General features: G+C 38.1%; 1 protein-coding gene across 6 annotated transcripts in view; it reads left to right on the top strand.

Annotated features, from left to right (window-relative positions):
• Positions 1-22,172, top strand: part of Exph5 (exophilin 5) — a 74,364-nt gene extending 52,192 nt beyond the window's left edge. For 4 of the 6 annotated variants that reach the window (XM_021728947.3, XM_040285163.2, XM_040285162.2 and 1 more), the window contains 3 exons: positions 4,583-4,631; positions 12,122-12,260; positions 15,511-22,172. In XM_021728947.3, coding sequence (XP_021584622.2) covers positions 4,583-4,631; positions 12,122-12,260; positions 15,511-20,873 — 5,551 coding nt within the window. In that variant the 3' untranslated portion in view covers positions 20,874-22,172. The remainder of the gene's footprint in view (positions 1-4,582; positions 4,632-12,121; positions 12,261-15,510) is intronic. The other 2 variants (XM_021728948.3, XM_078046958.1) reach the window with 1 other exon arrangement.
• Positions 22,173-25,833: the final 3,661 nt, after the last annotated feature.

Raw genomic sequence — 25,833 nt, 5'->3', positions numbered from 1 at the left:
GTAGCGAAAACAGGAATTCAACCAGGTCGCTGAGATTCAGTGAGAGGTGAGAGATGAGAGGAAGAGGCTGGCAGAGGCCAGAACACAGGGACCTTATATGTGCAATACTAAGAAGCTTAGACTTGATCCTGTGTCAATGGGCAGTCATTAATCCCTTTTAAAATAATACTATTTTGTCCTTATTATATATGTGTAAAGATAAAATCATCCGCATCCACTGATCTGGACTAATACTAACATTTTGATATATTCCTTTTTCTCTCCCCTGCACACACTCCACATGCATGAGTGAATGTATGTGTATTTTTTCCATTGATTGCTTTAATAATAATTATTAGTATTATACTAATACTAATAATTATTATTATTTTGGTACTGGGATTATTATTATTATTATTATTATTATTATTATTATTATGGTACTGAGATCGAACTCAGGGGCACTTAACCACTGAGCCACATCCCCAGCGCCCCCTCTTGTGGGAGGGGGCAGGATCTCACTAAGTTGCTTGGGGCCTCAACTTTCATGAGAGCAAATGGAAAGACTGCAGGGACTGGCATGAGTTAATATGTACTGATCGCTCTGGCTAAAGTATACAGAATAGATTTGATTGGTACAAACCTGGAGACAGAAAGAGCTAAGGGGTTGTTGAAATAATAAAGGCAAGAGATGACCAAAGTCTTAACTTCAGTAAGAGCAGGGAGATGCTGAAAAGAGGATGATTTATGAGTGTGGATCCACAGGATTTGTTGATTAATTAGATGGGAAGGAGAGCTAGAAGGAGAATGTGGAGTGCCTGTGGCCATCCCAGTGGAGCTTCTCAGTGGTTAAAGTGTGCTCCACAACACTTGAAGGAAAATCACCCATGGCTCTGATTAGAAAAGAATATTGTTGAACCCCACCCCCCCCTCTCTCTCTCTCTCTCTCTCCCTCTCTCTCTCTCCCTCTCAGTACTAGGGATTGAACTCAGGGATGCTTTGCAACCAAGCCATATCCTCAACCCCTTTTATTTTTTATTTTGAGGCAGGGTCTCACTAAGTTGCCAAGGTTGGCCTCAAACTTGCATTCCTTCTATCTCAGCCTCCCAAGTAGCTGGCATTACGGCATGTGCCGTCACACCTTGCAAATACTACTCTACTTTATTGAATGAGAAGTTTTGGTATTTGCAAAGGTATGAAAAGAAGAGAGAATTATAGAGGTGGAATTAATTTGACAAGCCTGGGATTCAGATACCTATGATAAGTGGAATGTGGGGAGATGAAGTTCTACAGATGAAGGGTTGTCTGGAGGGTTCAGCAGATAAAAGAAAGGTCTTGTGTAAGGCCTTTTAAAATTTAGAATTTTAGGCAGGGGATTGAAAAGATCTAATTTGCATTTTAGATAGATCTTTCCAATGGTGGTGTGAAGGATTATGGAAAGTCCAGAAGAGAAAATGTGAAAGGTAGCTATCATACAGAATGATTGGGCATGGAGAAGTGGGGGTATTTGTAAGGAGTCTCTAAGACGTGGCATCAATACAACACAGGAGATGAGGTATTTTTGTATCCTTTGACATGGCAAAGTCTGGCAGGCTCATGCCAACATAGACTATATGGCATTGCTATTGCTTCTATTCACTCTACAAGTGGAAGTTTTTTCTTATCAGAAACATGAGTTTGCTTTTGGAGGGTCTGGAGTGGGTGCAGAGACTCTGGAGCCCCATGTCAGCAGAGTCCTACCCCCTCCTACCAAAGTCCATATTGGCACACTCTCAGGTGAGGGAGCATCTTTACACTGGCTGCACACACTTGCATTTGGTGATACTCTGTCTAATTATGAGCCAGACATCCTCTGGTCTGTTAACTGCTTCTTCCATTCATCTGCCATTCTCAGCAACCTGCCCCTGCTGCCCTTGTTCCAAGTCAGATAAGGGCCCTGGAGAGCTGGTAAGAGTTGGGCTGTGGAGATGCACTCTGAGGTCTGCAGCCTGGCAGGTATCTGGGAAGCACCATCAGCAGGTACTGTTGGTTCTAGGCAAACCGAGTTACTTGCTGGTCCCCAACCTCCCTTGCAGCACTATCTCCTCCAAGCCTTTGCTCTTGCAGTCTTTCGCCTCTGTGCCTGTTCCCCCCAGCTTCTCCCAATCACTTTCCCTGTTTATCCCTAGGAAATGCTTATGGGCCCCTCTGTATTTTCAGTGTATTTTATTTATATCTCTTTATTGTCCTTATCAAGCCTTGCCTTTTGGTATTTTGACTTTTTAGTCTGTGCTGTTGTTGAAAACTCTCAGAGAACAGGTCCCTATCTCAGTCATATTTGTTTTTACTAAAGAGCTCAAAATAGTATATAGCATGTAAGAGGAATGCGGCCTCGATATTTACAGAAAGGAAAGATAAAAATGAAACCATCCCTAATTCAAAAATTCAAAATCCAAAGTGTTCCAAAATATAAAACTTTTGGAGTACTGACATGACACCACAAGTAGAAAATTGCACACCTTACTTCACATAATGGGTTGCAGTCAAACTTCAGATGCATCAGAAATACTGTGTAAAATTACCTTCTGGCTGTGTGTGTGTGTGTGTGTGTGTGTGTGTGTGTGTGTGTGTATGTGTATGTAGTACACGAAACATAAATAAATTTCATGTTTAGATTTGTGTCCCAACATATCTCATTAGTTAGATTTAAATATAGGACACATACGCACGTGTACACACACAACCCAAACCCTGAAATCCAAAACACTTCAGGTCCCAAACATTTTGGAAAAGGAATACTCAACCTGGATTTAACCTCCAGATATTACTAGTAGAGAGAAAAATTCAGAGTAATATGAAAAATACCCATAATATTGATTTCAATTTCTGTTTAAATATTGAGTTAAACTAAAAAATACATGACATGTGGATATTTTTAAGATATCAAATGATTTGGCCTCCCAGGTTTCTTGCTCAACTTTCATGAACCACAAAGCAGCAAGGAGTCCAAATGAAAGACAGCTGTGCCTGGCCACTTTGGACTATTCCAACTTAAGAGTCCCCGTTTGTTTAACTTAGTATTCTTCTTGTTGGGTTTTTTTTCTTTGTGTGTGTGTGTGTGGAAGAGATGGCCTGATTTCATAAGGAGCTCTAAGTCAGAACAGTCTATTAAATATTGAATAAGAATTCAGGCTGACTGTACTTTGGAATAAGATTATAAATGTAAAAGATCTTGTAAATTTTTTACCTTCTCACTAAATTCGAAAGGAACAACACAAATAGTAAAAGCATATTTTTTCCTCCAAAATGATTGTATAATGTCAGGCATCTTTAAAAATAAATAATCCTAAAGCAATATTTATAGTGTGTGTGTATGTGTGTGTGTGTGTGTGCGTGTGTGTGAGTGTGTGTGACAGAGAGAGAGAGAGAGAGAGAGAGACATGAAGACATAAAGACAGACAGACACTGGGGACTGAACAACCCAGGGGCACTTTACCATTTAGTTACAACCCCAGCAACCCCAGCCTTTTTTTTTTTTTTTTTTTTTGTACCAGGGAATGAACTCAGGGGCACTCAACCACTGAGCCACATCCCCAGCCCTATTTTGTATTTTATTAGAGACAGGATCTCATTGAGTTGCTTAGCACCTCACTAAATTGCTGAGGCTGGCTTTGAACTCATGATCCTCCTGCCTCCACCTCCCAAGCCACTGGGATCACAGGCGTGCACCACCGCACCTGGCACAACCCCAGCCCTTTTTATTTTTTGTTTTGAAACATGGTTTTGCTAAGTTGCACAGGCTGCCTCAAATTTGCAATCCTTCTGCCTCAGCCTCTCAAGCAGCTGGGATCACAGGTGTGGCCACCACACCCAGTTTAGAGTTTGCTTTTTCAACAGTTCTCTTATGGATTAAGTCTGGTCCTGACTTAATTTCTTTTTGGAAGAAAAATGCACAGAAACAAAGTGTTTGCAGGAAGAGTCAATGTGCCACACTGTTAAAGAGGGCTCTGGATTCAGACAACCTGAGCCTAACTCCTAGCCCAACCACTGACAGTATTCCTTGAGCAGTGTTGTCTAACTTTCTGTGTTTCCATCTTCTCATCTGTCAAATGGGAACAGCCATAATATCCACCTCATGGAAGTGAAGTATATGAAGAAGTTACTATGTGAAAGGAGCATGAGAACAGAGTCTGTCACACAGCAAACATTCAACAGGTGTAACTAAACACTCAACAGATGCAACTGTTTTGTTATTATGTTTTTATGCTGTTTTCTTGATCACCTAAGTGGCAACGTTGTAAAACATTGACTAAGCAATCACAGGAAAAGATTTCTGAAATTTTTTTCAATAACACATTAACCAAGAAATGTCTGTCTACAGAGCACAAAAAAACAGCTTGAGGGCTGGGGTTGTGGCTCAGCGGCAGAGTGCTCGCCTAAGCACATGCGAGGCCCTGGGTTCGATCCTTACCTGTACATAAAAATAAATAAAATAAAGGTATTGTGTCCAATTACAACTAAAAGATTTTTTTAAAACTTGAGATTTCAACACATAATGGTTAAATATGTTGTTAATCTCCTCTTGGTGGCTATTCTAAGAAATTATTTTAAATTCCTTCCACAGGTGTGGTGGCCATGTAGGACCTCCTGAGCCTGCAAGGGGAACGACTTTGGTAAGTGACAGGAGAAGTATAGGTTACACTAAGAAACTCAGTAATCCCAGGTTGGAAGCCTACTTAAGTTTGATTTTCCTTGGCTCAGGTTCAACTTTACTTCAGAAGCTTAGATTTCTCCTCCAGAGTTCAAATTCCCCAATTGTGGTTGGTTTCAGTTGGCTCTGGAACTGGAAGGCTCAAATATAAGGCTCTGCCTGGAAGAAGTGGGCCATGGTGTTTCTATCCCACCATTGGCAGATCTCTGATATTTTACCATGTGTCACTCCTGCACAGCCCTAATGAGCTGGACAGGGGAAGGGGCAAGAGGCAGCTACAGGCAGCTTTGTAAACTGGTGTGGTCTGGACTTTCTGAGTGTGATCATCATGTACATGCAAAGAGATGTGAGGTGCCCTTGGCTGCAGCAGGTTCACATGAAGAGATGGGACCAGTATGACCCTCTCTACACCAAAGGCTTAAATTTAAATGTACCGCTATGATCACATGCTTATGAGACTGAAGCTCTAAGTTTTCTGTTTCTGCTTTTTCTAAAGACAAAAAAAAATGTATACCAAAATTCTATGTATGTGTTCTTCTGCCTGTGTCTCTCTGTGTAACTTATGTGGTCTGGAAATGAAAGAAGGGCAGACTTTTGGAAAGGATCTACATTAGGAGAAGGGCAGAGGCATTTTTCAACTTATCATGGCCTTAGAACTAGGACTCCCCCAACTTTTACGAGAAGCATGAATAGAATTCTGATGAGTAGTATGCCTACAAAGAGATTCTTGACACTAAAAACAAAAGCAAATCTTTCCTCTTCAAAGTAATGCTGCTTCTTTCTGGATAAGAGTAATACCCTATATTGACTCCTCCATATGATTGAGTCCCAGTCATGACTCCAGCAGAGAATGTATTATTATTATAGAGGTACTTAACACTGCTCATTTAATCTTTTTATATTTTTTAGTTGTAGATGGACACATTACCTTTATTTTATTTATTTGATTTTTATGTGGTGCTGATGATCAAACCCAGTGCTTCACATGTTCTAGGCAAGCGCTCTGCCACAACCCCAGCCCTGCTCATTTAATTTAATTGAGAAAAATATTTGAAGTATATACTATTGTTGGCCCCATTTGAAATATGAAGAAACCAAGACTTAGAGAAATTAAAGATCCTGCTGAAGGTCACACTGGCAAAAGATACCTTTTTATAGAGCCCAGGTCTCTATATAACTTCACGGTCAGGAGTCAGTGATGCCTATAGGAGTCAGTCTCAAAGCCCTGTCTGCATATTGACCTCAGTTAGTAGCTACCTGCAGAAACTTCTATAACTGAGCAGTGGACTCAAATAGCTTGTTGTCTGCATTCAGTTTTGCTTTTTAAGAAGAGATAGCCCTGGTTCAGAATGCTTCTGCACTCTTAATTTTCCTGAAAGGAGGGCTCAAATGACTATCCTCTACCATTGGAGAGCCATGAGATCTGAAGCAGATGGAGAATCTATATATTAAAAAAAAAAAAACATAAATGCCTAGAACTTACGGATTGATAAAACTAATTTGGCATTCTTAAAATTTAAAAATCCAGTCTGAGGATCAATAAATATCAACATAGAAATAATTCTCTCATAGAGGGTAACTCCTGGTTGCTGCTTTTATTTAACTATTTCTTAGCTCAGAGTATGTCAGTCTAAAAGGGAAGAGCTGGAGCCCAGCATGGCAATACATGCCTATGATCCAGTGACTTGGGAGACTGAGGAGGATCACAAGTTCAAGGACAGCCTTGACAACTAAATGAGACCCTCATAACTTAGTAAGACCCTATCTCAAAAATAAAAATGGCTGGGATGTAGCTCAGAGGTAGAGCACGCTTGGGCTCGATCCCCAGAATAAAAAAAAAAAAAAGTAAATAAATAAATAGGAAGAGCTGGGAAATTAGTGAGTCAGGTCAGTAGTTGTGGCTTGCAGTTAACAGTTATTATAAAGAGTAGGAGAGAGAAAATAATACAAGTACTATATGTTCTGTATGACTTGTAGATTTCCCTTATTTATTCATAAAAGTCCTGTCCCTCAGCCTGCAGAGAACTAGAAGTTGGCCACTGATGCCATGGGGATTCTGGCCAAGATTTGAGATGAGAAACTTCCTACCACTTAGTTGGCAGCTGGGTAGGAATGGTACAAAGGGATTTCAGTATTTTATGGGTGGCTGTAATACATTATTGGATGACCTCCCAAAAAGAAGGAAAAAGAAGTTACTATTGAAACATTTGCACAAGCTTGAAAGAAGCAAAAATTCTCAGAAACAGAATTTTTAGAGCTAGATAGAAACTCAGAAATGAAGCCCAGAGTTTCTCTCAAACTCAACACTGTGGGCATATAAAGCTGAATAATTCTCTGCTGAAGGGCCGTCTTGTGTATCATGACATGTTCAGCAGCATCCCTGGCCTCCACCTACTGAATGCCAGAAGCTCTCCTCCACCCAAATGTGACAATCAAAGGTGTCTCCAGATTTTACCAAATTTTCCCAGTGGAACAAGTGGTCTCCAGGTGAGAACTATCTCCTTACAGGAGTCCAAAGTTAAAATCCATCTTCAAGAATAGAGTCAAAACATATGGCCTGGGCCACTCTTCATTTCTGAACAATTCTGGCTGTGTTCACTCTTACGTGATACTGCTAGCTTTGTGCCCCTGGGAACCCACCTCCAGTGTGGCACTTATCACACTGGGCTGTGTGAGCTCCCACACCCAAGGACTGCATCACGCCCACCTGTGCATCCCCCCTGCCTGGCACAACCTGAGCACTCAGTAACTGGAAGAGGAAATGAATAAATGGGTCAAAGTCACAAGGTACATTGGTGGATATGACCTAGGTGGGAAAACAGACACAATAAATTCAGGAATCCCTTGAAAAGCTAATTTGTTGACTTTACTGAGGCATTTGATAAAATCAGCGAGCTTAGATTTCAGCTCCAACAGCTGCTCTGCAGGTTTGGCTGCCCTAGGATGATCTCAAATATTCTAAGGTTACTCTCTGACTGAAAGTTTGTTTGTCTAAATAATCATGTCAGAATTGCAGACAATATCAGTAGAGTGCAGCTGTGTAAAAGGCCTCATATTACTCAGACTTTTTCTGTACTGTGACAGAGATCCTGAAAGCCAGCATTTTGAGACCAGGCCTCTAGTCCTGGGGGACATATTTCTAGCTTATTGAGTTTCAAATACCAGCAAGACTCCTTCAATAAATTCTCTATAACCCCAAAAGAATAGTAATAGCCAACAATAAGGAATTACTAAGTGCTAGATACCATTCCAACTATTTTAACAACTATTAGTAGATTTAATCACCTGGCAACCGTCTAAGGAAATTGTTGTGATTCTCATTGTTGCTGTTATTTTCATTTTACCAAGAAAGAAACTAAGGTATAAAGAAGTTAAGTATCTTGCCCAAAGTCATATGGCTTTAATGGACAGAGCCAGGATTTGAACTATGTGGAGCTGATATGTTTAACCACTATGCTGTCCTACCTCCAGCATGCTTTCCTGAGTGCTAATAAATGTTAAAAATTATAAATGTTTAATGTCTTAATTTTTGTTATAATTTTTACCAACAACTACATGTATAGTTTTCTACTTTGGCAAATCATAAATTAATTTATTAATTCAACATAGAAATAATTATTTGTTAGAGGGTAATTCCTGGTTGCTGCTTTTATTTAACTATTTCATAGCTCAATGCAAAGTATGTCTCATGCAGAGGAGGGCAGGGAACGTTTAAGACAAGATTCCTCTTTTCAGAAAGATGACTAACCAAAGACAATGTCATTAGTAAAATAACAATAAGAACCAACATAGTACAAAGAACAGGATTAGAGATCAGATCAGATGAATGAGAATAGCCAATACTGCCATGTATAATTTATATGATAAGTAAAGCACTTGCTTGAAATTGTTTTCTCATCTGAAAAATGGGAATGATAATGCCTACCTAATTCACAAACTTGTTCTAAGAGTCCAGAGAGAGAGGACATAAAAAGCACAGTATTAAAAATTGAATAAATGAGTAATTCTGTTCAAATGTGGGAAACATTTGTGGCAAATGAATTTTAAAAAATGCATTGGAGGAGTCTAGAAAAGACGAGTATTATTGTGAATACAGTAGCTTGGATTTGGTACTAATCCATCACTTGTGTGGCAGGTGCCATGCTTGGTACTCAGGATATGGAGGAAAATATGTTTTCTTGGTCACTCTGATTCATTTCCAAGGTCCTGTTTCTTATCTTTCTTGTCTTTGATTCTTTGGTTTCCTAGATCAGAAAAGGGACTGAAATTTGTAGTAGGAAGGAGAGAGACTAGTGAAGTAAAAGTGGAAAGAATGACAACAACTTTGAACATGGCATTATGGGCATAATATCAGAAGTGCATAAAAAACACTGTGGGGATTAATTCTGCCCAAGGAGAGTTGGAGAGGGATTCAGAGACGGTGATGTAGGACCTGGACTCTGAAAGATGAGTTGCAATTTTCCAGAAGTGCAGAAAGAACAAAAATCAGGAGCAAAGGCACAGAGATCTAGAAAAGCATGGCATTTGGGGGAACTGCGTGCAGTAAGCTTGCAGCTCAGGACATCTGGAGAGAAAGAGGAGGAAAGGTTTACATCAAAAGTTGGAAAAGGTTTAATATACATTGGGCTGGGGTTATGGCTTAGCGGAAGAGCACTTGCCTAGCACATGCGAGGCCCTGGATTCAATCCTCAGCACCACATAAAAATAAATAAATAAAATAAAGGCATTGTGTCCAACCACAACTAAAAATAAAATATTAAAAGAAAAAGACCCTATCTTAAAATTAAAATTTTTTTTAAAAGTTGGAAAAGGTTTCAGACACATTTTTGCTGCAAAGAGGTAGTCAGACTTCATCCTCCAGGACAGGAATGGGAAATAGGCTTTCTTTTTTTATGACAACTCCACAGCATTGAGCTTTATTTTGAAGAAGAGTCTGAGGTTGAGGCTAAGGCTGACACTGACAATCAGTGTCTGTTCAGGGACCTGGAAGGATTGTCTCTGCTCTGGGTCCCAAAGAACTAGGATGCTTCCCAGCTGTGCTAAGGCCTGTGTTAGGCTACAGATGCCTCCCACTAAGTGCTGATAAACCCAGAGCTGCAGAACTTTTCCAGGAGCAGGGAGGAGTCAGCAAGGGCTCAGGAATCTGACACCCTGGAATGCATCTTCTCAGACCAGACTCTTGAGACCTCTGGAAAGAGGGACAATAGGAGTACCAACTTCATAGGGTTATTAAAATAATGAAATAAAGTTACCCCTACAAAGCCCTTAACATATTGTCTATAATATGCTGCTGCTCAGAACACTATTAATAATATCTCATACATTGCTCAAATTAAAGTTCAGATCTATAAAGCAGTTTAATCTTCTTTATGTCAGATACCAGCCATTGACAAGCAGTTACTTTTTCTTTTTAAGTTTTCATACATGCACGCACACACACACCACAAAACCCTTGTAGACTTAAAGTGGAATGTAAATAAAACCTTGATATTTTCTCTTAACAGCCTAATTTACATTTCTATGTGTCAGAAGCATTCTGAACATGCAGATGAGTAGGGCTAGTTTTGAAGAGGATCCAGACAGAAACATAATCAAGCAGGTGTGTCAGGGTCTGTAAATGGGAGTGATCCTTCCCAGCCTAGGAAGATTCGTCTCTTCACCTGAACACTCACATGCACATTCCATTTCACTGTAAATTTTCACTATTGAAGGACGTGATCCAGGAGGCCACAAGGAATGTGCTGTGGTCTACAGAGGTGAAATCTGAAGTTCATTCAAATGCCATTTAACATTTGAGAGGCAATGAAGCTTGGTAGTCTGTTATCAGATATTATCTATTCTCCACCAACTACTTAAACTGCAGATTTGGAAAGAATGGATTATAAGATCCATGACTAATTGTTATTGTTACAAATAAAGAGTTGCAGAAACATCTTGTTGCAGGGAACAAAATAGATCACCTCAATATACTTTAGGGTGAAAAAAATTAACTTAGATCTGATTTCTCAAATGATTAAAGTTTTATTATCTCCAATCAATATCTCACTGTAATTATGTTTTGATTCTAAAATCTATTTCTTAATTTTATATTAGTATGTTAAACTATATCCAATGTCTAATAAGTTATGAGAGAATTTCTTCCTTACTAAAGAAATCTCCTTTGTGAGTAGTCAGTTGTGGCTTGTCCATGGAGCTGAAAACTGCATGTCAATAAAATTTGGGCAGCTATCTATAAGAAATAGTTGGCATAGACCTTGAAGGGGAAAAAAAATAATATATCACCAGGCAAGAGTGAAAAAACACCAGGCAAGAGTGAATTTACTAGAATGTGAGGAATGTAGGGGTTACGAGGACCTTAGATCTGTGATGAAGACATTAAAAACTTTGGAAAGCTTAGACATTTGGTGTTAGGCAGTAAAGATGAGATGAAGTGTAATGGTGAACATAAAATGGAAAGGCGACCCTTGGGAAGGAGAGGGATTCAAGAGACAGAGTAGGTAGCAGACTGAGCTGAAAATGAAGAGAAAAGAAAGAAAAGAGGGCTGCCAACCTTGTTCAGGGATCAGTGCAGGGTAAGTTGAAGTGGAGACATAAGCAATGGAGCCAGTTTAACAAATGCAAATGGAGTTTTGGCACAATACAGTAAAAATGTGGGTGTGGATAATTCCTCCAAGGTTATGAAAACAAAGCTTAAAAGCAAATCAGTGATTAGATTTGATGAAATCAAGGTAAACATTTGCTAGTTAAGGGGAAAAAAGGCTAACAACTTTAACTCATATCTGTATTAATTAAATCCTAAAAATCCTTTAAAACTAGCAAGAGTTAATAAATAATAATAATAATAATATCATGTTTCTAGGTGCTTTTGTTTTAGAACCAGTAAATATTTCCATATGGTTCTGGGGTGGGAGTAGGGTTTCTACATTCTAGATGACCTCTGGATAGAAATACTGTTTTTCCTTAAATTCATCAAGTTCACACATCTTGAAGTATACTACGTGCTTTAACTAATGTGCTCTTGATATAATATATGCACAGTGTTAGAAAATCCAAAATTGCAGCCACTGGAACCCTGGAGACAACACTCCTGACTTGAGAGAGATTAATTTCTTTCCTGATTTCCAGGAACCACCCTTACTCTATAACATTTGTGTAATTCTATGTAAGCCTACAGGAAGTCTTAGAAGCAAAGCTCAATATCTTGCCTGAACATTAATACTGTAGTTAATTAAAATAAATGATACAGATATGAAGAAATTTATGATCCGTTGCAAAAGACAGAAACAAAAAAAAACATTGTAAGTTGAGAAATAAATGTTAGGAAAATTGATTGGCAGTGCTGGGAGTAGGACTTTAAAGCTTATGACATTTTTGTAGGAACACATGAGTAGTTTGGCCGCAGAAGGTTCAGAAATAATATTATGTTTGTTTTTTGTTTTACTTTAAAATTAGCAGGCAAAAATATATAGTTCACCTCTGGAAAATCAACCAGTTGACAGCGCGTCTGTCCCCACACCAGCAATCATGAGGGTGGGGAGTGGAATGCCTCCTCCATGGGATGCTTCAGTTCTGGACAATGAGTTTTTCCAAGGTAAGTTGGAACTCCTTATGCTAAAGGGAAGCAAATAATTAGTTTTGAGTTAAAGTGCTTAAAACATATCAAACTCTGTGTTTTTGAAGTCCTCTTGTTTACCTTACCTGAAGTAGATACTGATACATGCTATTAACATAAATATTGAAGAACTTAATGGGGTTAAATGTAATCTAAGAAAATATCTCTAGACTCGAGAGCTGATAAATATATGGAAGAGTAATAATGTTTAATATTTAACCTCAGGTAAAAAGGAAATACATCTATAAAGTTTACTGTTCTAAATAGACTTCTATTGTTCCTGATTAGGACATAAATGCACTGTGATAAAATCTAATTGTCATTAAACAATTAACCTTCTGTAGGAGATGATAAAAACTGAAACAGATTCCACAAATTCCACATGTACATGTATCTTATTATGCTATAGTCATTGTTCACCTTTATAAATAGGTTATCCCATGTCAAAATAAAGCTGACCATTCAAAAAGTTAACTCTCCAAGTCATTCACCAGCATACCTGGAAGAGCTAAGTTCAGTCTGCAAAGATAGGGACATCATCCCAACCCTGTGGTATGGAACAGGCGTGGTAGTCAGTGAGAGGCATGCAGCAAGACAGGCAACCTGGGGATGCCCTTCAGTAAGGTGGTCCCTGGCAGAGACCCAGAGGAAAATCTCTGCTCCAAAATGAAGGTTTTGCTCAAAGGAAAGCTGTTCACAGAATCAGGGATGGAGGTGGGGAGGGGCTGGGGGGATGTTGTGCAGAGGATTTCCTGGCCTTTCTGAAAATAAAGACAAGAAGAACAAGAATTTTTCTGACTTCAAGAGTACTGAGTGAGACAGCATTGTTAATTTGGGTTCTCAATTACTGAATAATTTAAATTCCTATTATGGGGGAAATTAAAAGTGGTCACCTCCAGATAGGATGCCTGGTGACTTTTTCCTCTTTTGTTAAACATATCTGATTTTCTAGCCTAAGTATATTCTGCTTTTCTAGTTAGCAAGTCTTTAGAGAGGGGAGGTGGGGGGGAAGCCAACATAAAACAACTTGAAAGGGAGAATGAAAATCAAAGAGATTTTATTGTAATTTGTTTTAAAAACCAGATTTTTTTCTTATATAGTTTCATTCACCATCTTACACTTTGATATTGATTATTTTGTTGTGGGTAAAGGGAATACATTTTTTCAGGAACTAAGAATAAGTAAATAGTTTTTCTTTAAAATACTGACAGATGATTCTTTAAAGAATTCCTTAGAGGGGCTGGGGTTATGGCTTAGTGGTGGAGAGCTCACCTAGCATGTGCAAGGCCCTGGGTTCTATCCTCAGCACCACATAGAAATGAATAAATAAAATAAAGGTATTGCGTCAAACTATAACTAAAAAATAAAGTATTTAAAAAAATATATCTTATTTTATAGTTCAGAATGTAGCCTATTTGGGCATTTGTGCATTTGTTATGTGTATATTTGAACATGTGTTTTCTTTACTCTGTGGAATATTCTATAAATGCCAGTTTAAATTGGTTGAAATAAAAAAAAGAATTCCTTAGAGATCCTTAATGCTTGAGACTAGTTGTTTGTGCTATGCAAACTTAATAGCACCAATTCACAAATAAAATAGGGGAGGGGAAAATCCAAAACAGACTTCAAAAATCCTATTAGCACCTGCCCTAATATAACTGGCATGTCACATGTGCATCCCAATTATATGTGCTCAGACACTGATATGCCTCATTTTCCTGTCATTTTACAGTTCAAAATTATAAATGATAAAAATTTTAAAATAAAACACAACTTTTTATGTAACTCAGAAGGAAAGATTTTTATATGCCCCAAACTCCCTCAGCAGTCTAAATAATACTGTTACTTATTTCTTGTGTCCGATTTTATTTCTATTAAGAGTTTTTTCAATAAATACATAACCTATCTGTATTTATTGTAAGATGAAGGTGGTGAACATATAGGTTTGACATAACCTTAAAGATTATGGTTCTATTCAAATTCTAATGGGTTTTATTGAGGAAAATATGTCAAATCTGATTAAATAAGCACAATTCAAAGAAATACCAATCATATCACTGAAAATATAGAATGATTTGTGTGAGATCACAGAAACTGTGGTCCTATAAGCCTGAGTCCGGGTCGTGGCTTGACCTGGGTCTTCAGCGTGATAAGGAGATAACTGAGCCTTGACCTGGGAACCACCCTCTTAAAGACCTTGCTACTGAGAGAAGCAGAATCATTATTTGACAATAGCAGTTTTACATCCTGGTAGAATGATAGCTCATCTCCTACTGAAATGGTGTTTATAAGTTATATAGAGCAAAAAAGTGAAAAGGAAGCTTTTATAGCCCAGAGGGTGTATTGCAAGGTGATTGTGTACATAGACTCAAGAGACGGGCTCCCTGGAGTCAAATCCCTGCACTATGTGACCTTGTTGACCTACTTAATCTCTTTCTGCCTCAGTTTCCTCAGTATAAAATAAGAATAGTAATAGTATAAGCTTGTAAGGTTATGTGAGGATTTAATGAGCTAATATATCAAGTGCTTAAAACTGTGCCTGACCCAGAGAAAGTGCTATAGTATAGTAGTGCTAATGGATTTCAATTTTTCTAGCAAAAATATAATATTTGTATATCACTTCCACTTCATAATATTGCATAGAATTTTAAATTAGATCTATGGCTTAAATGTATCCAACTAATACATTTATAAATTAAGGTGGTAATGCTAAGCTTTTGGCAGCAATGCTGTTTTATGAACAATACAACCAAGAAATCACATGTTATTACAATCTTATGAGGCAAACATAGTTGAAATATTATAGCCACTTGGAGACATGAAAGAAATTGACATGGTTTAATAATACTCAGGTTGTCTATTTATTCAATGATAGAACCAATACTGCAACCTACATTATTAATTCTCTTTTGTTACTAGCCCATGTCTTACAAAAACTCAGTAAACTTCAAATGCACTAAAAGAAACCATGAATAAAATTTATTGTTAGGAAAAATATAGCATTTGTTCTTAACTCATTTACGTTAAAAAGTTTGATTTCCTCTATTACAGTTTTGTAAAAACAGACTATCTTAAAAACATAATCAAAATTAACGTCATCATAATTATGATAGCATGGTAAAAATAAAATTATAAATGATTATGTTTCTTAAAGAGGGGCATTCCACAACTCAAATTATTATTAAACTATAAAATAATAAACACAAATTTGACTCATATTCTCCTTTAGTTTTAGATGATTTGGATAGCACACTGGCTCAGGAGCAGTCTGAAAGTTCAGTGAATACCAACATGTCCCTAAACTACGGATCAAGAACACCCTTCAGTCGTTCTTACTCCAGTGGGAACAGACGTGGCAATATCATAGGAACACACAAACATCGCTACAATGAAACTTCCAATATGTCAATTTATGACATCCTGCGACCAGGAACTCCTAGAGAAGGCTTTAAAACCTTTTCTCCCAGGACAAGGACAATTTGTGATATGTACAGGTCAAGGGAGCCCAGAATCTTAAAAGAAGATTATGCGCAAAAGAATACTCTTGGTAGTACGTCTCTATGTTTTGACAGCCGGCAACGAACAGCCTCATCAGCCCCAAGGCATTTCACAGCAAGAAGCGTACATTTTCCAGCCACAACTCAGAACAAGAGTAGGTTTGTACCACCACCAAGCCACCAGCGGACCCCAAAGAGAACTCCTTTGTCATCCATCATATGGAATAGATCAGATTCTTCTGGAGATAGGCAGAACCAGGAAGAATTTCTGAGGGCACCATCACCCATGGAAATAGACCCTGCTGACCATTATATGTACCCAAGGTGTTTTCAGGAGAATAGGAGATATGAATTTTACCATTCACGGAATGTTTTCCAGAGTTCTAGTTTAAATGCCCCCATGGATAATGCAGTGAGTCCTGATGCATTTGAGAACTCAGAGAATATGCCATTTTACTATCAAGACAACGTATTTGCTAGGTCTTTCTTTAGCAATACCTTTAGACAAAGCAGAGAACAGAGATTTGGACAAAGTTCTTTTTGGAACCAACAGAAAGAATATTTTCCCTATTCTGACTTTCATCCAAGTAGGAAACCATTCACTTCTGACAGAGACTTTGAAATGATTTCCATTGAAGCAAATAGTGCATCAGCTATTCATGGTCATAGTATCCCTTCTCGACACTGGGAACCATTTTCTTCTCATTATGGAACAAATCTTTTCAGAGGCCAAGAAGAGCCACATCTGTGGCAACCTGATTTTCAAACTTCCCCACCAGAGAGCATGGAGATATCACCTGGTAATGAGAGCCAATCTACTCATTTTGGCACACCTAATGTTTACTCCAGGACTGGTTCAGGTTATCACATCAAATCTAGTGGGTTGGAATGTCATCAGGACAGTTCTCCTAGAGAAGTACTTATAAACAAAGAACCTTACTCATTTGGAATTGCTTCTCTAGTGTCCTCATTCAAAAATTCCTTCTCCAGGATTCCTGATGAACAAGGGAATTCTCAGAGTCCCAACTTTCAGCAGTCTACAGTGACTTTGCAGAAAATTATTCCAAATAATCCAGATACCCTTCCAGTAAGAAACCATATGGAGGATATTGTGACAGATAGCAATTCAACTGATTCTCTGTCACTGACTGAAAGCCACCTTAATATCTCGGTCACAGAAATGAATAATGAGAAGAACTTGACTGAATCTATTTTAGAAGAAGACAAACAACTAAACAAGATGGACCAGGTGAACATAACAGGTGAAATACCCCAACCTGTTTCACAGACAGTGATCTCTAGCCCTTTAACGGATTCTCAGAATTCTCTCTCCCAGGACTCAGCCAAGAGCAATAGGTTTAATTTTAATGAACCTCCCAAAATAAATTTCAAAAGGTCACCCAGAGTCTTTTCCAGGAACGATACTTCCCAAATGTATGCATCACACAGAGAGAAGGCCAATGAACTTAAAAAAGAGAAGAGTTTTCCTGGGGACAAAAAACTTGGTTCAGCAACTTCCCTTTCTTTCACCCAGGAAAGCATAACACCACCATCTTTCCTTGGCCCAAATCAAGAGTGTCATCAGGAATTAACAGTAGGTAGTGAGGATAGTTCAAGCATTATTAAAAATCACCACTGGCACTCTGAACCTATTGATACTCAAAACACACAGTCTCCAGAGGAAGCTGTTATTTCAGATACTGAACAATGTCCCACAACTCACTCTACTAACTGTAGCAAGCTGGCTGCTGGGAACAATAGCTTAAGCAGTTCTTCAGGTCTGTCATCAGGTGCACCACCAGATTCCTCACCATCAAATAATTCTTTCCCTGATGAACTTATGATTCCTTCTACTACAGTGTTCTCCAGGAAAAGTACTTCAGACAAAGATCTACTTCTGAAAGAAAGGGAAGGAAAGGACAATGCTAGCAAAAACCAAAATGATCAGTTTGCTGTAAGCCCCTCAGGAAATCAGAAGAGTACGGATAGTCACATGCCTGTAAGTGATGAAGTGGTTGATGTTGTCAAATGCCATTCATGCTCTCCATTCAGAAATGGAAGGGGAAAAGGGAAAATAAGACGTCGCATATCCTGTATTGAAAAGTTAAGCAAAATAGAAAATAGGTCAATACCCATCAGTGAAGGCAGTAGCCTCATTGAGGAGAACCAAAGCAATGAGCTTAACACAATTTATTGTACCTTGCCAAGAAAATCAGCCAGTTTTCTCATAAACAGCAGACAGCCTGAAAGTAAGATAATGGCTGCTTCCATTAGGAATGGACCACTCCCATTCCAAATAAAAAACAATGTGGAAGATCCAGTTGGGAAGTATCAATCCAGCAAATTCAGACCCAGTTCTCCTGAGTTGGTAAGTGAATGTTCCAAAGGTGTTTCAGACTCAGTCCCCGTAGCACCTGAAGACACAGAGAAGAAGACATATATGAAAGGTATTCGAAATGCTTCTGTCAGAAAAGGACCACTTCCATTCCTCATCAAGAGGGCTATGTCCTGTCCTTCAGGGGAGCCATGTGCCTCAACTGGAAAAGATGGAAGAAAAAAGCCATCAGTTTCAGACACAGATACTTATGCTATAACACCAAGCCCTTGGGAGAGAATGGTTAACTCTCTGGAAAATGACTCATCTGTTAGAGATTGTTCTTTAACCAAAAGACACCATCTAAAAGGATTCTCTCCAGAATGCATGGAAAAGGATGGTGAAACTATTGCCTCCAGGACGAGTGTATTTTCCCTTTCAGATGAAGATCCATTACCTTTTTGTGCAGAATCGTCAGGAAAAGAATGCAGGAAAACATTGCATAAATTTAAGACAACTAGCACATTTTCTGTTTCTGGTGATGAAGAAAATGTAAAATGCCTTGAGGTGGTTTCTATATATTATACTCTACCAAGGAAACCCAGCAAAAAATTCTGTGATCTCCTTCAACGGTATACACAAAATGCCAGTCCACTTACAGAATCACCTCAGGTGGAAACTGAAACATTTCCTAATGATTTAGAAAGAGATGAACCAACTTATTCTCCACCAGACCAATCAGAAACACTTTCAGCTGAAGATCTAACGGTACCAGTCAACTCTGCTCAAAGTTATCTTTCTCAGACCACTGAAAACATGGCTGTCTTCAAATTACCAAACAATGGGCTCTCAGAAATGGCTTCTGTTGGGACAGATGTTTGTCTTCATAAGGGAGAATCTAAAACTAGAAATACTTCCCCAGACAACTTAGCTAAAACACCTTTAGGTGATTTACAAAGCAGAAAAGAGAAAGGGGGAAAATGTCAAAGTGGAACCCTGCATACATCAGTAATGCTTCAGGAAAGAAATGGTACCGGCAAAAACTCTGAAACCTCCATTAATGCAGGAAATGGTCTCCCAGCCCATTTAGAAGATAATGTTGAAAATTCTCAAACCAGAAGTTCCAGGGAGTGCGCAGGTAGTGGTATAGACTTTATAGCTACTGCAAGTGGAGAGTGTCCTCAAAAAGATCACACAGTGATATTTGTAGATGATAGCTCCAGTGGATCACAGCCAAGGGAGGTCAGAGGGAAAACTGAAACAGATTGCCATAAAAGAACTGATAGAATGCTTTCTGATTCAGAAAACCGAGTCTTTGCTTTAATTCCGGCATTCCATAAACTGCAAGTAGTTGAAGAGACTCATTCAGGTGAACAAGATTTAGAGAATTTAGAGTCTGGACCCAGAGAATCATCTCAAGCAAGTCAGGATATAAATATAACAGGAAATATAACAGAAAGCAGGAAGGTTAAAGATGAAATGCAGAAATTAGCTCGGGATCAAACTTTACTTCCTGGAGGGAGTAATGAAAATAAAACTAACTTGGGTAACCCAGAAAAAGCAGAAAACAAACCTACAGTTAAACATAGATTGGCAGCCATGTCTAAAGCAAACAGAAAATTCCCCACTAAGGACTTAAGTCCTAGAAGACATGTAGCTACTATCTTCCCCCAAAGCGGGAGCAAATCTGACTTTGGCCATTTATCACTTGGCAATCTGGAATGTGACCCACTGTCCCCTGAGCCTACTCCAAATTCCACAGGTTCCACAGATGAAAGCTGCTTGAGTAATAATGGGATGAATATGGAGAAATCTGAGAACCCTCTCCAGGATATGATAACATCTGGCAGAGAAACTTCTAGCCACTCCTGTGATCAGAAGTCTGACAACATTTCACAACTACATCAGAATGAGTTTCAAAATGTCTCAGAATCACCCCCAAAGCATGAGAATTCTGAAGATGTGACAGTAGCTCAGATTTTGGAAAAAGAATCAGGAACCCCAACCCAGCTCACATTCACCAGCCTCAGAGAAGCTGACTTCTCTGACCAGCAGAAGAGGCTGAGCCCTCCTTTTCCACGGGAGCCTGCACAAAATTCTACAGTCAACCTCTCACTGGCCAGTTGTCAGCAGCAACAGAGGTGTGCTTCATCTCCGAACAGGGAATCTGAGCCACATCTCTATCGTTCAAAGAGCTTAAAGAACATCAGTGTGCTAGGTGATCAGCTATATGTAAGTGGACCTCCCAAAGTCAGGGAGCGCCATTTTTCTGAAAGCACTTCTATTGACAATGCCCTGAGTCAACTGAGCCTTGCGAATGAATTCTCTACCAACGCTGGATATGGCAGAAGATTCAAATCTTTTTCTGAACTTCCTTCCTGTGATGAAAATGAACGTTGGACTTTGTATAGCAGCAGGACAAAAACAGTTCCCAAGTCTGCATCATCTATATCCAGACCTATTGACTATGGAATTTTTGGGAAAGAACAACAGTTGGCTTTCTTGGAGAATGTAAAGAGGTCACTCACACAAGGAAGATTATGGAAACCAAGTTTTCTTAAGAACCCAGGCTTCCTGAAAGATGACGTAATCAATCCTTCCAACACATCAGAGTCATTAAGTTCAAATTCTCCTAGCAGTCAGGTGCCAAAAGATGGCTTATTTGCCAACGAACCACTTAATATATATGAGGAGGACCCAGTGGACTCAGATTGTGACACAGACACTACCACAGATGATGAATACTACCTGGATGAAAATGACAAAGAGTCAGAACTCTGAGGCTTTTTCAAAAAAAAATGCATAATGCATTGCATTTTTGCATTTTTCTTTTCACCAAAAGTTTATGATACAAATAATAAAAATTTTTATGTCCATGGGAACACAATATAAATGATCCTAACTCTTTAGTTGCCGGCCGTGCTGACCATCTGGAAATTTCACTCCTTTCAGGGTAAAGACCAAAGGATAGTGGTGAAAATAATTTGTTAGACCTACAGAGAACTCAATATTGTGACAGTCATCATGAGTGGATTTAAAAAAAAAATTTTTTTTAAATCTTTTTAGTTGTCGATAGATCTTTGTTTTATTTGTTTGTACTCGATGCTGAGAATTGAACCCAGTGTCTCGAACATGCTAGGCAAGCATTCTGCCACTGAGCCACAACCCCAGCCCCCCCAAGAGTGCATTTTTGTCATGCTTGATTTGTCATTTGCTTCCATTTGATTTTATTTTCCATTTTTCTAACTTACACGGTTTCATCCATATAAACTAAAGATAATGACAGGTGTTGGTGAAGTGTACAAAGATCTGGCACTGATACAAATGTAAGAACTATGTTATTATTATCCTCCTAATCATTGTCTTGTCTAGAAGCAAAATTCCAGGGCTAGTTCACATTGTTCCCATGAAACTCAAAACTAATGAAGATGAGGTAACTAACATGAAAGCTCTTCCTTAAATCTGTCAACTCTTTTAAATTTCAAACTTTCACCAATTTTGAGTTCAAAGATATGGAGAATTTTAAATCATTTGTTCTGAACTTTTGAATTTAAATTTGTATGATAAAGAATAAATAATGGGCTGGAGTGTAGCAATTCAGGGGTAGAATGCTTGCCTACAAGAGACTCTGAGTCTGATCCCTTGCACACACACACAAAATCAGAGAATAACATTTTATTCACTGTAATGTCTACCTTTCCCCTTTTTCTATTTATCTTATTATTTAAGTTAAATTTTCGTATACCATGACCTATATTCTCCACGTGATTTTCAAGATATTCAGAGTAAATATTTTAACATTATGATTCTTGATTTTTTAAATGGTCAGCTTGAAAATTCCATTTCAATACATACTTTTGAATCTACATGTTTGCTACAAAAACTGAAATGAAGTTAGTTTGTTTCTCGGTGAATGAGGCTCTATCACCAATTAGGTGAGTGAGGTAAGGATGAACAACTGCTTTGAGGCCCAGACTCTGCACTGGAGTTTAATGTCTGAACTCAAGGTGATGGATGGCCAATGCTGCCTGGCACTATTTGTAATGTTTGCCTGTTGGTCTGGCTCAAGAATCAAGAAAATGGAAAATTCATGAAAATAGCACTTTGTACAGTTTTCTACTTTTATAAATAGCACTTCGTTAAAGAAGTATAGTAAATTTCTATGTATTTTAACATACAAACTGCTTTTTTAATGTTCACTTTTGGTCATAGCTATGGTAATTTATATTAGTCATTTTATACTCATAATGTTTTTTAAATATATATATCATTATTAAAATAAATTCTCATGTAGATGGAGTAAACCACTAGGGAATCAATACTAATAAGTACCTAGCAAATTATTAGCTTATTTAGATAGTAGCCTATTATAATCACAAACTTTATACCGTTAAATGTATTTAAGAAGACTTAATGAGATTATTTTAGTTTTTAGGGACATCCCTCTAAATAATTTGCCCTTATATCGTAAGCACATAGATGTTAGTAAACCCCAACTGCAATAAGAAAGGGTTTGGCTAAAAAACACCCTACTTCATATGGAAGGTAAATATGTGACCTGGAGGTGATGAAAGAAAGTCCACTTAGGTTATGATAAAGATGGGAATCACATGAAGAGTCACACTTATGTAAAATTAATACCATCCATTGAATGCCAGAGGGTTAAAGAGGCCTACTAGTAAGTTTATTGTTATTAATAAAGCTTCAGAATAGCCTGTTTTAAAAAATCCTGCTTGAATGTACAGTGTAAATATGTAAACATTTTATTTTCCAAGTCAATTTCCAAGAGACAATAAGTGTCTCTTTGTGACTTGGCAATTCTGTTTTTGAAACAAACAAGTCATAGCACTTTTGTTAAAACTGTCAAATAATCCTTTTATGAAGTTGTTCTCAGACCTCTTCTCTAGGTATTAAATGTTAACAGATGTAAATTTAAAATAATGGTTATGTTGAAATAAATGATTCAAACAGATGCACGGACTTGGCTTTTATTTCCATCCTTGAATTATTATTTTTAGGCATGAAAGTTCCAGGAAAAATGCAAAGGAGTGGGGCAAAAGTATTTAAACCAATCTTTCTGATGACTTGAGTGATATTTGCCTTATAGGATTGGCCAGGCGTGGTAATCCTAGGGTCTGGTGTTTCTTTCTGGGGTTCTCACATTTATAAAGGAAAAGGGAGCTAACTGGAATTGGGGGTAGCATTGATGTAAGATAAACAGGTCTTTCTAAATAAATATAAGACATGCCAAGTTAATTCCTGCTAAGCAAATAAATTAACAGGATTATACTAATCTATCTAGACCATCAACCTATCTAGTACTGAACTTTTCTGGAAAAGCAACCCAAAACCCTTTCTCTACCAATGACAAGATTGTGTCATCATCTTAGAAACACGTAACATTTTATTCAAAATATTTTTACTGTCCTTTGGTAAAATTTAAAATACATTGGATCAGCTGGTGTTTTTAGTGGTGGGCAATAGAATCATCTGTAGCTGATTCAATAGAAAAAAATACATACTAAATGTACATTTTGCTCACAAAACCCATTAGTAGGGCTGAGGAGATAGATTTTAGGCTGAAATTCCAGTACCTAAAACCATGCCACAGAATTAGATTTGTCTCTGTAAATATTAGTAAAATGCAGAATCAGAACATTAGATGGGCCAACACATTGAATTATAAAATTTGTCCCAGAAATCACTCCTAAGAGATTCCAGGGGCCAGTGCAGTTTATAGAAGTATATTGAATCTTAGGCTTTCCAGAGTTAAACTGACTACAAGTCTGTATTTAAGAGTGAAACTAAATATGGAGATGAATGTGAAAGGAAATGAGAAAAGTGTTGATGATATTATTTTCTTCAAGTTTTATACACAACATTTTTCCTATCTGAAATGCTGTCTACCTCCTTTTATGCAGCTGATTCCTATTTGACCTTCATATTTTGGCATAGATACCATCTTTCAGAACTCTCTTGAATCCCCAAATATTAGGTTAGTTGGCCTTCATATGCAGTGTATAAGAAACACTGTATTTATATTGGAAGAGGCAATCTGTGGTGGACCTTGAACATTCATGAACATTCTTGCTAGGTTTACCAAGTATGTAAATCCTTAACTGCTCTTCACTCAGGTCATTTCTCAGGGTAGTGTTTGAAGCAATCAAACTTAAGAGATAACATCTCCCCACCTACAAGTTGTAGACTTCATCCTGTTTACTTTAAGTGGTAAATTCCCTAAGCTCAGGGCTGCCCACTTGTAATGCAATTCACTTTAGGCATCCATAAAAGGCCCCTTGCATTGCCCCCACAGAATTTGGAGGGCAAAGGAAACCAGCATGAAGTTCTGACTACTGCTTTCACCACTGTGTCCTTTTTTTCCACAAAACTACAGGCACTTTGAAGTCAAAGAACAGTATCTAAAATATAGTAGACAGTCAATGCTACTAAATGAATGCTACTAAAAACAAATGTTTGTTGAATGCTAGGGGTATAGCTTAATGGTAGAGTTTATGCTTAGCGGGTTTGAGGGCCTGGGTTTAATTCCCAGTACCAGAAAGATAGAGAGAGAAAGTTCACTTAATGAATGAAATTTGATGATAAACAAACAGATCAAGCTAGGTGCGATGGCACATATCAGTAATCCCAGCGGCTCCAGAGGCTGAGTCAGGAGGATGGCAAATTCAAAGTTAGCTTCAGCAAGTGAGGCACTAAGCAACTAGGTGAGACCCTATCTCTAAATACAAAATAGGGCTGGGGATGTGGCTCAGTGGTGAGTGCCCCTGAGTTTAATCTCTGGTACCTCTCTCCCCCCAAAAAGAATCTAGTCAAGGCATTGATTGATCTAAAGAGATATGCTCTTTGGAGATGGATTAAGATAAGAAAGAAAACAGGTTGGTACAGACTCAGTATTGCTAAACAAGAGGGTATTTGGATAAATTATATGACTTCCTTGATGGGCTCTCACAAAAATGAAAAGACTGGGTGTTACCCCAAGTTTTTAAGTCTGAATTTAGAAGAGTGTGAAGAAAATGTGTTCTATACAATTGTTAGTGATGAACAGAGCAAAGCGGAATCCATTTAAAACATACAGACAACTCCAGAAAACTTACCAGTGAAAGTAATACCAAGTAACGCTATAGTTCAGCCCTACAATCTACTAGTGATTTACTACCAGCTCCCAATAATCTTTCCAAAGTACAAAAAATACCATCTATCTCTGTTTAGCTTTCTAAAATCAGTCAAAAAAAACTGGTTAAAAATATGGGATAGTTTTTTCCTTGATAAAACCTGGCCATAGGGCTGGGGCTGTAGCTCAGTGGTAGAGCACTTGCCTAGCATGTGTGAGGCACTGGGTTCAATCCTAAGCACCGCATAAAAATAAACTAATAAAAATAAACTAATAAAATAAAGTCTTGCTGTCCATAAACAACTAAAAAACTAAAAAACAAAACAAAACAAACAAACAACAACAAAAAACTGGCCATAGCAAAAATGCTTGAGAAGACAGAGGGCTACCCAGGATCTGGTTCTGACTTGTTAGGGTTGAGGTCTGCCTAGAGGGTGCAGAAACCCTGTGTACATTCTCGGGTGTGAGTTCTCTCACAGAATCTTTATTTCCTTTGAATAGATTGAGGCCATAAACAGATAAAGACAAAGAAAAACAACAAATGTAGATTAAATGGCCAAAAAAGAAGGTGGAGAGTGATTCAGACTCTTGGTGCCTCTACCAGTCTCTTCT

This window comes from Ictidomys tridecemlineatus, chromosome 4 (genome assembly GCF_052094955.1).
Source record: "Ictidomys tridecemlineatus isolate mIctTri1 chromosome 4, mIctTri1.hap1, whole genome shotgun sequence".
Classification (NCBI taxonomy): Eukaryota; Metazoa; Chordata; class Mammalia; order Rodentia; family Sciuridae; genus Ictidomys; species Ictidomys tridecemlineatus.
The sequence above is the reverse complement of the archived record's forward strand: the minus strand, read 5'-3'. Positions and strand labels throughout refer to the sequence as shown.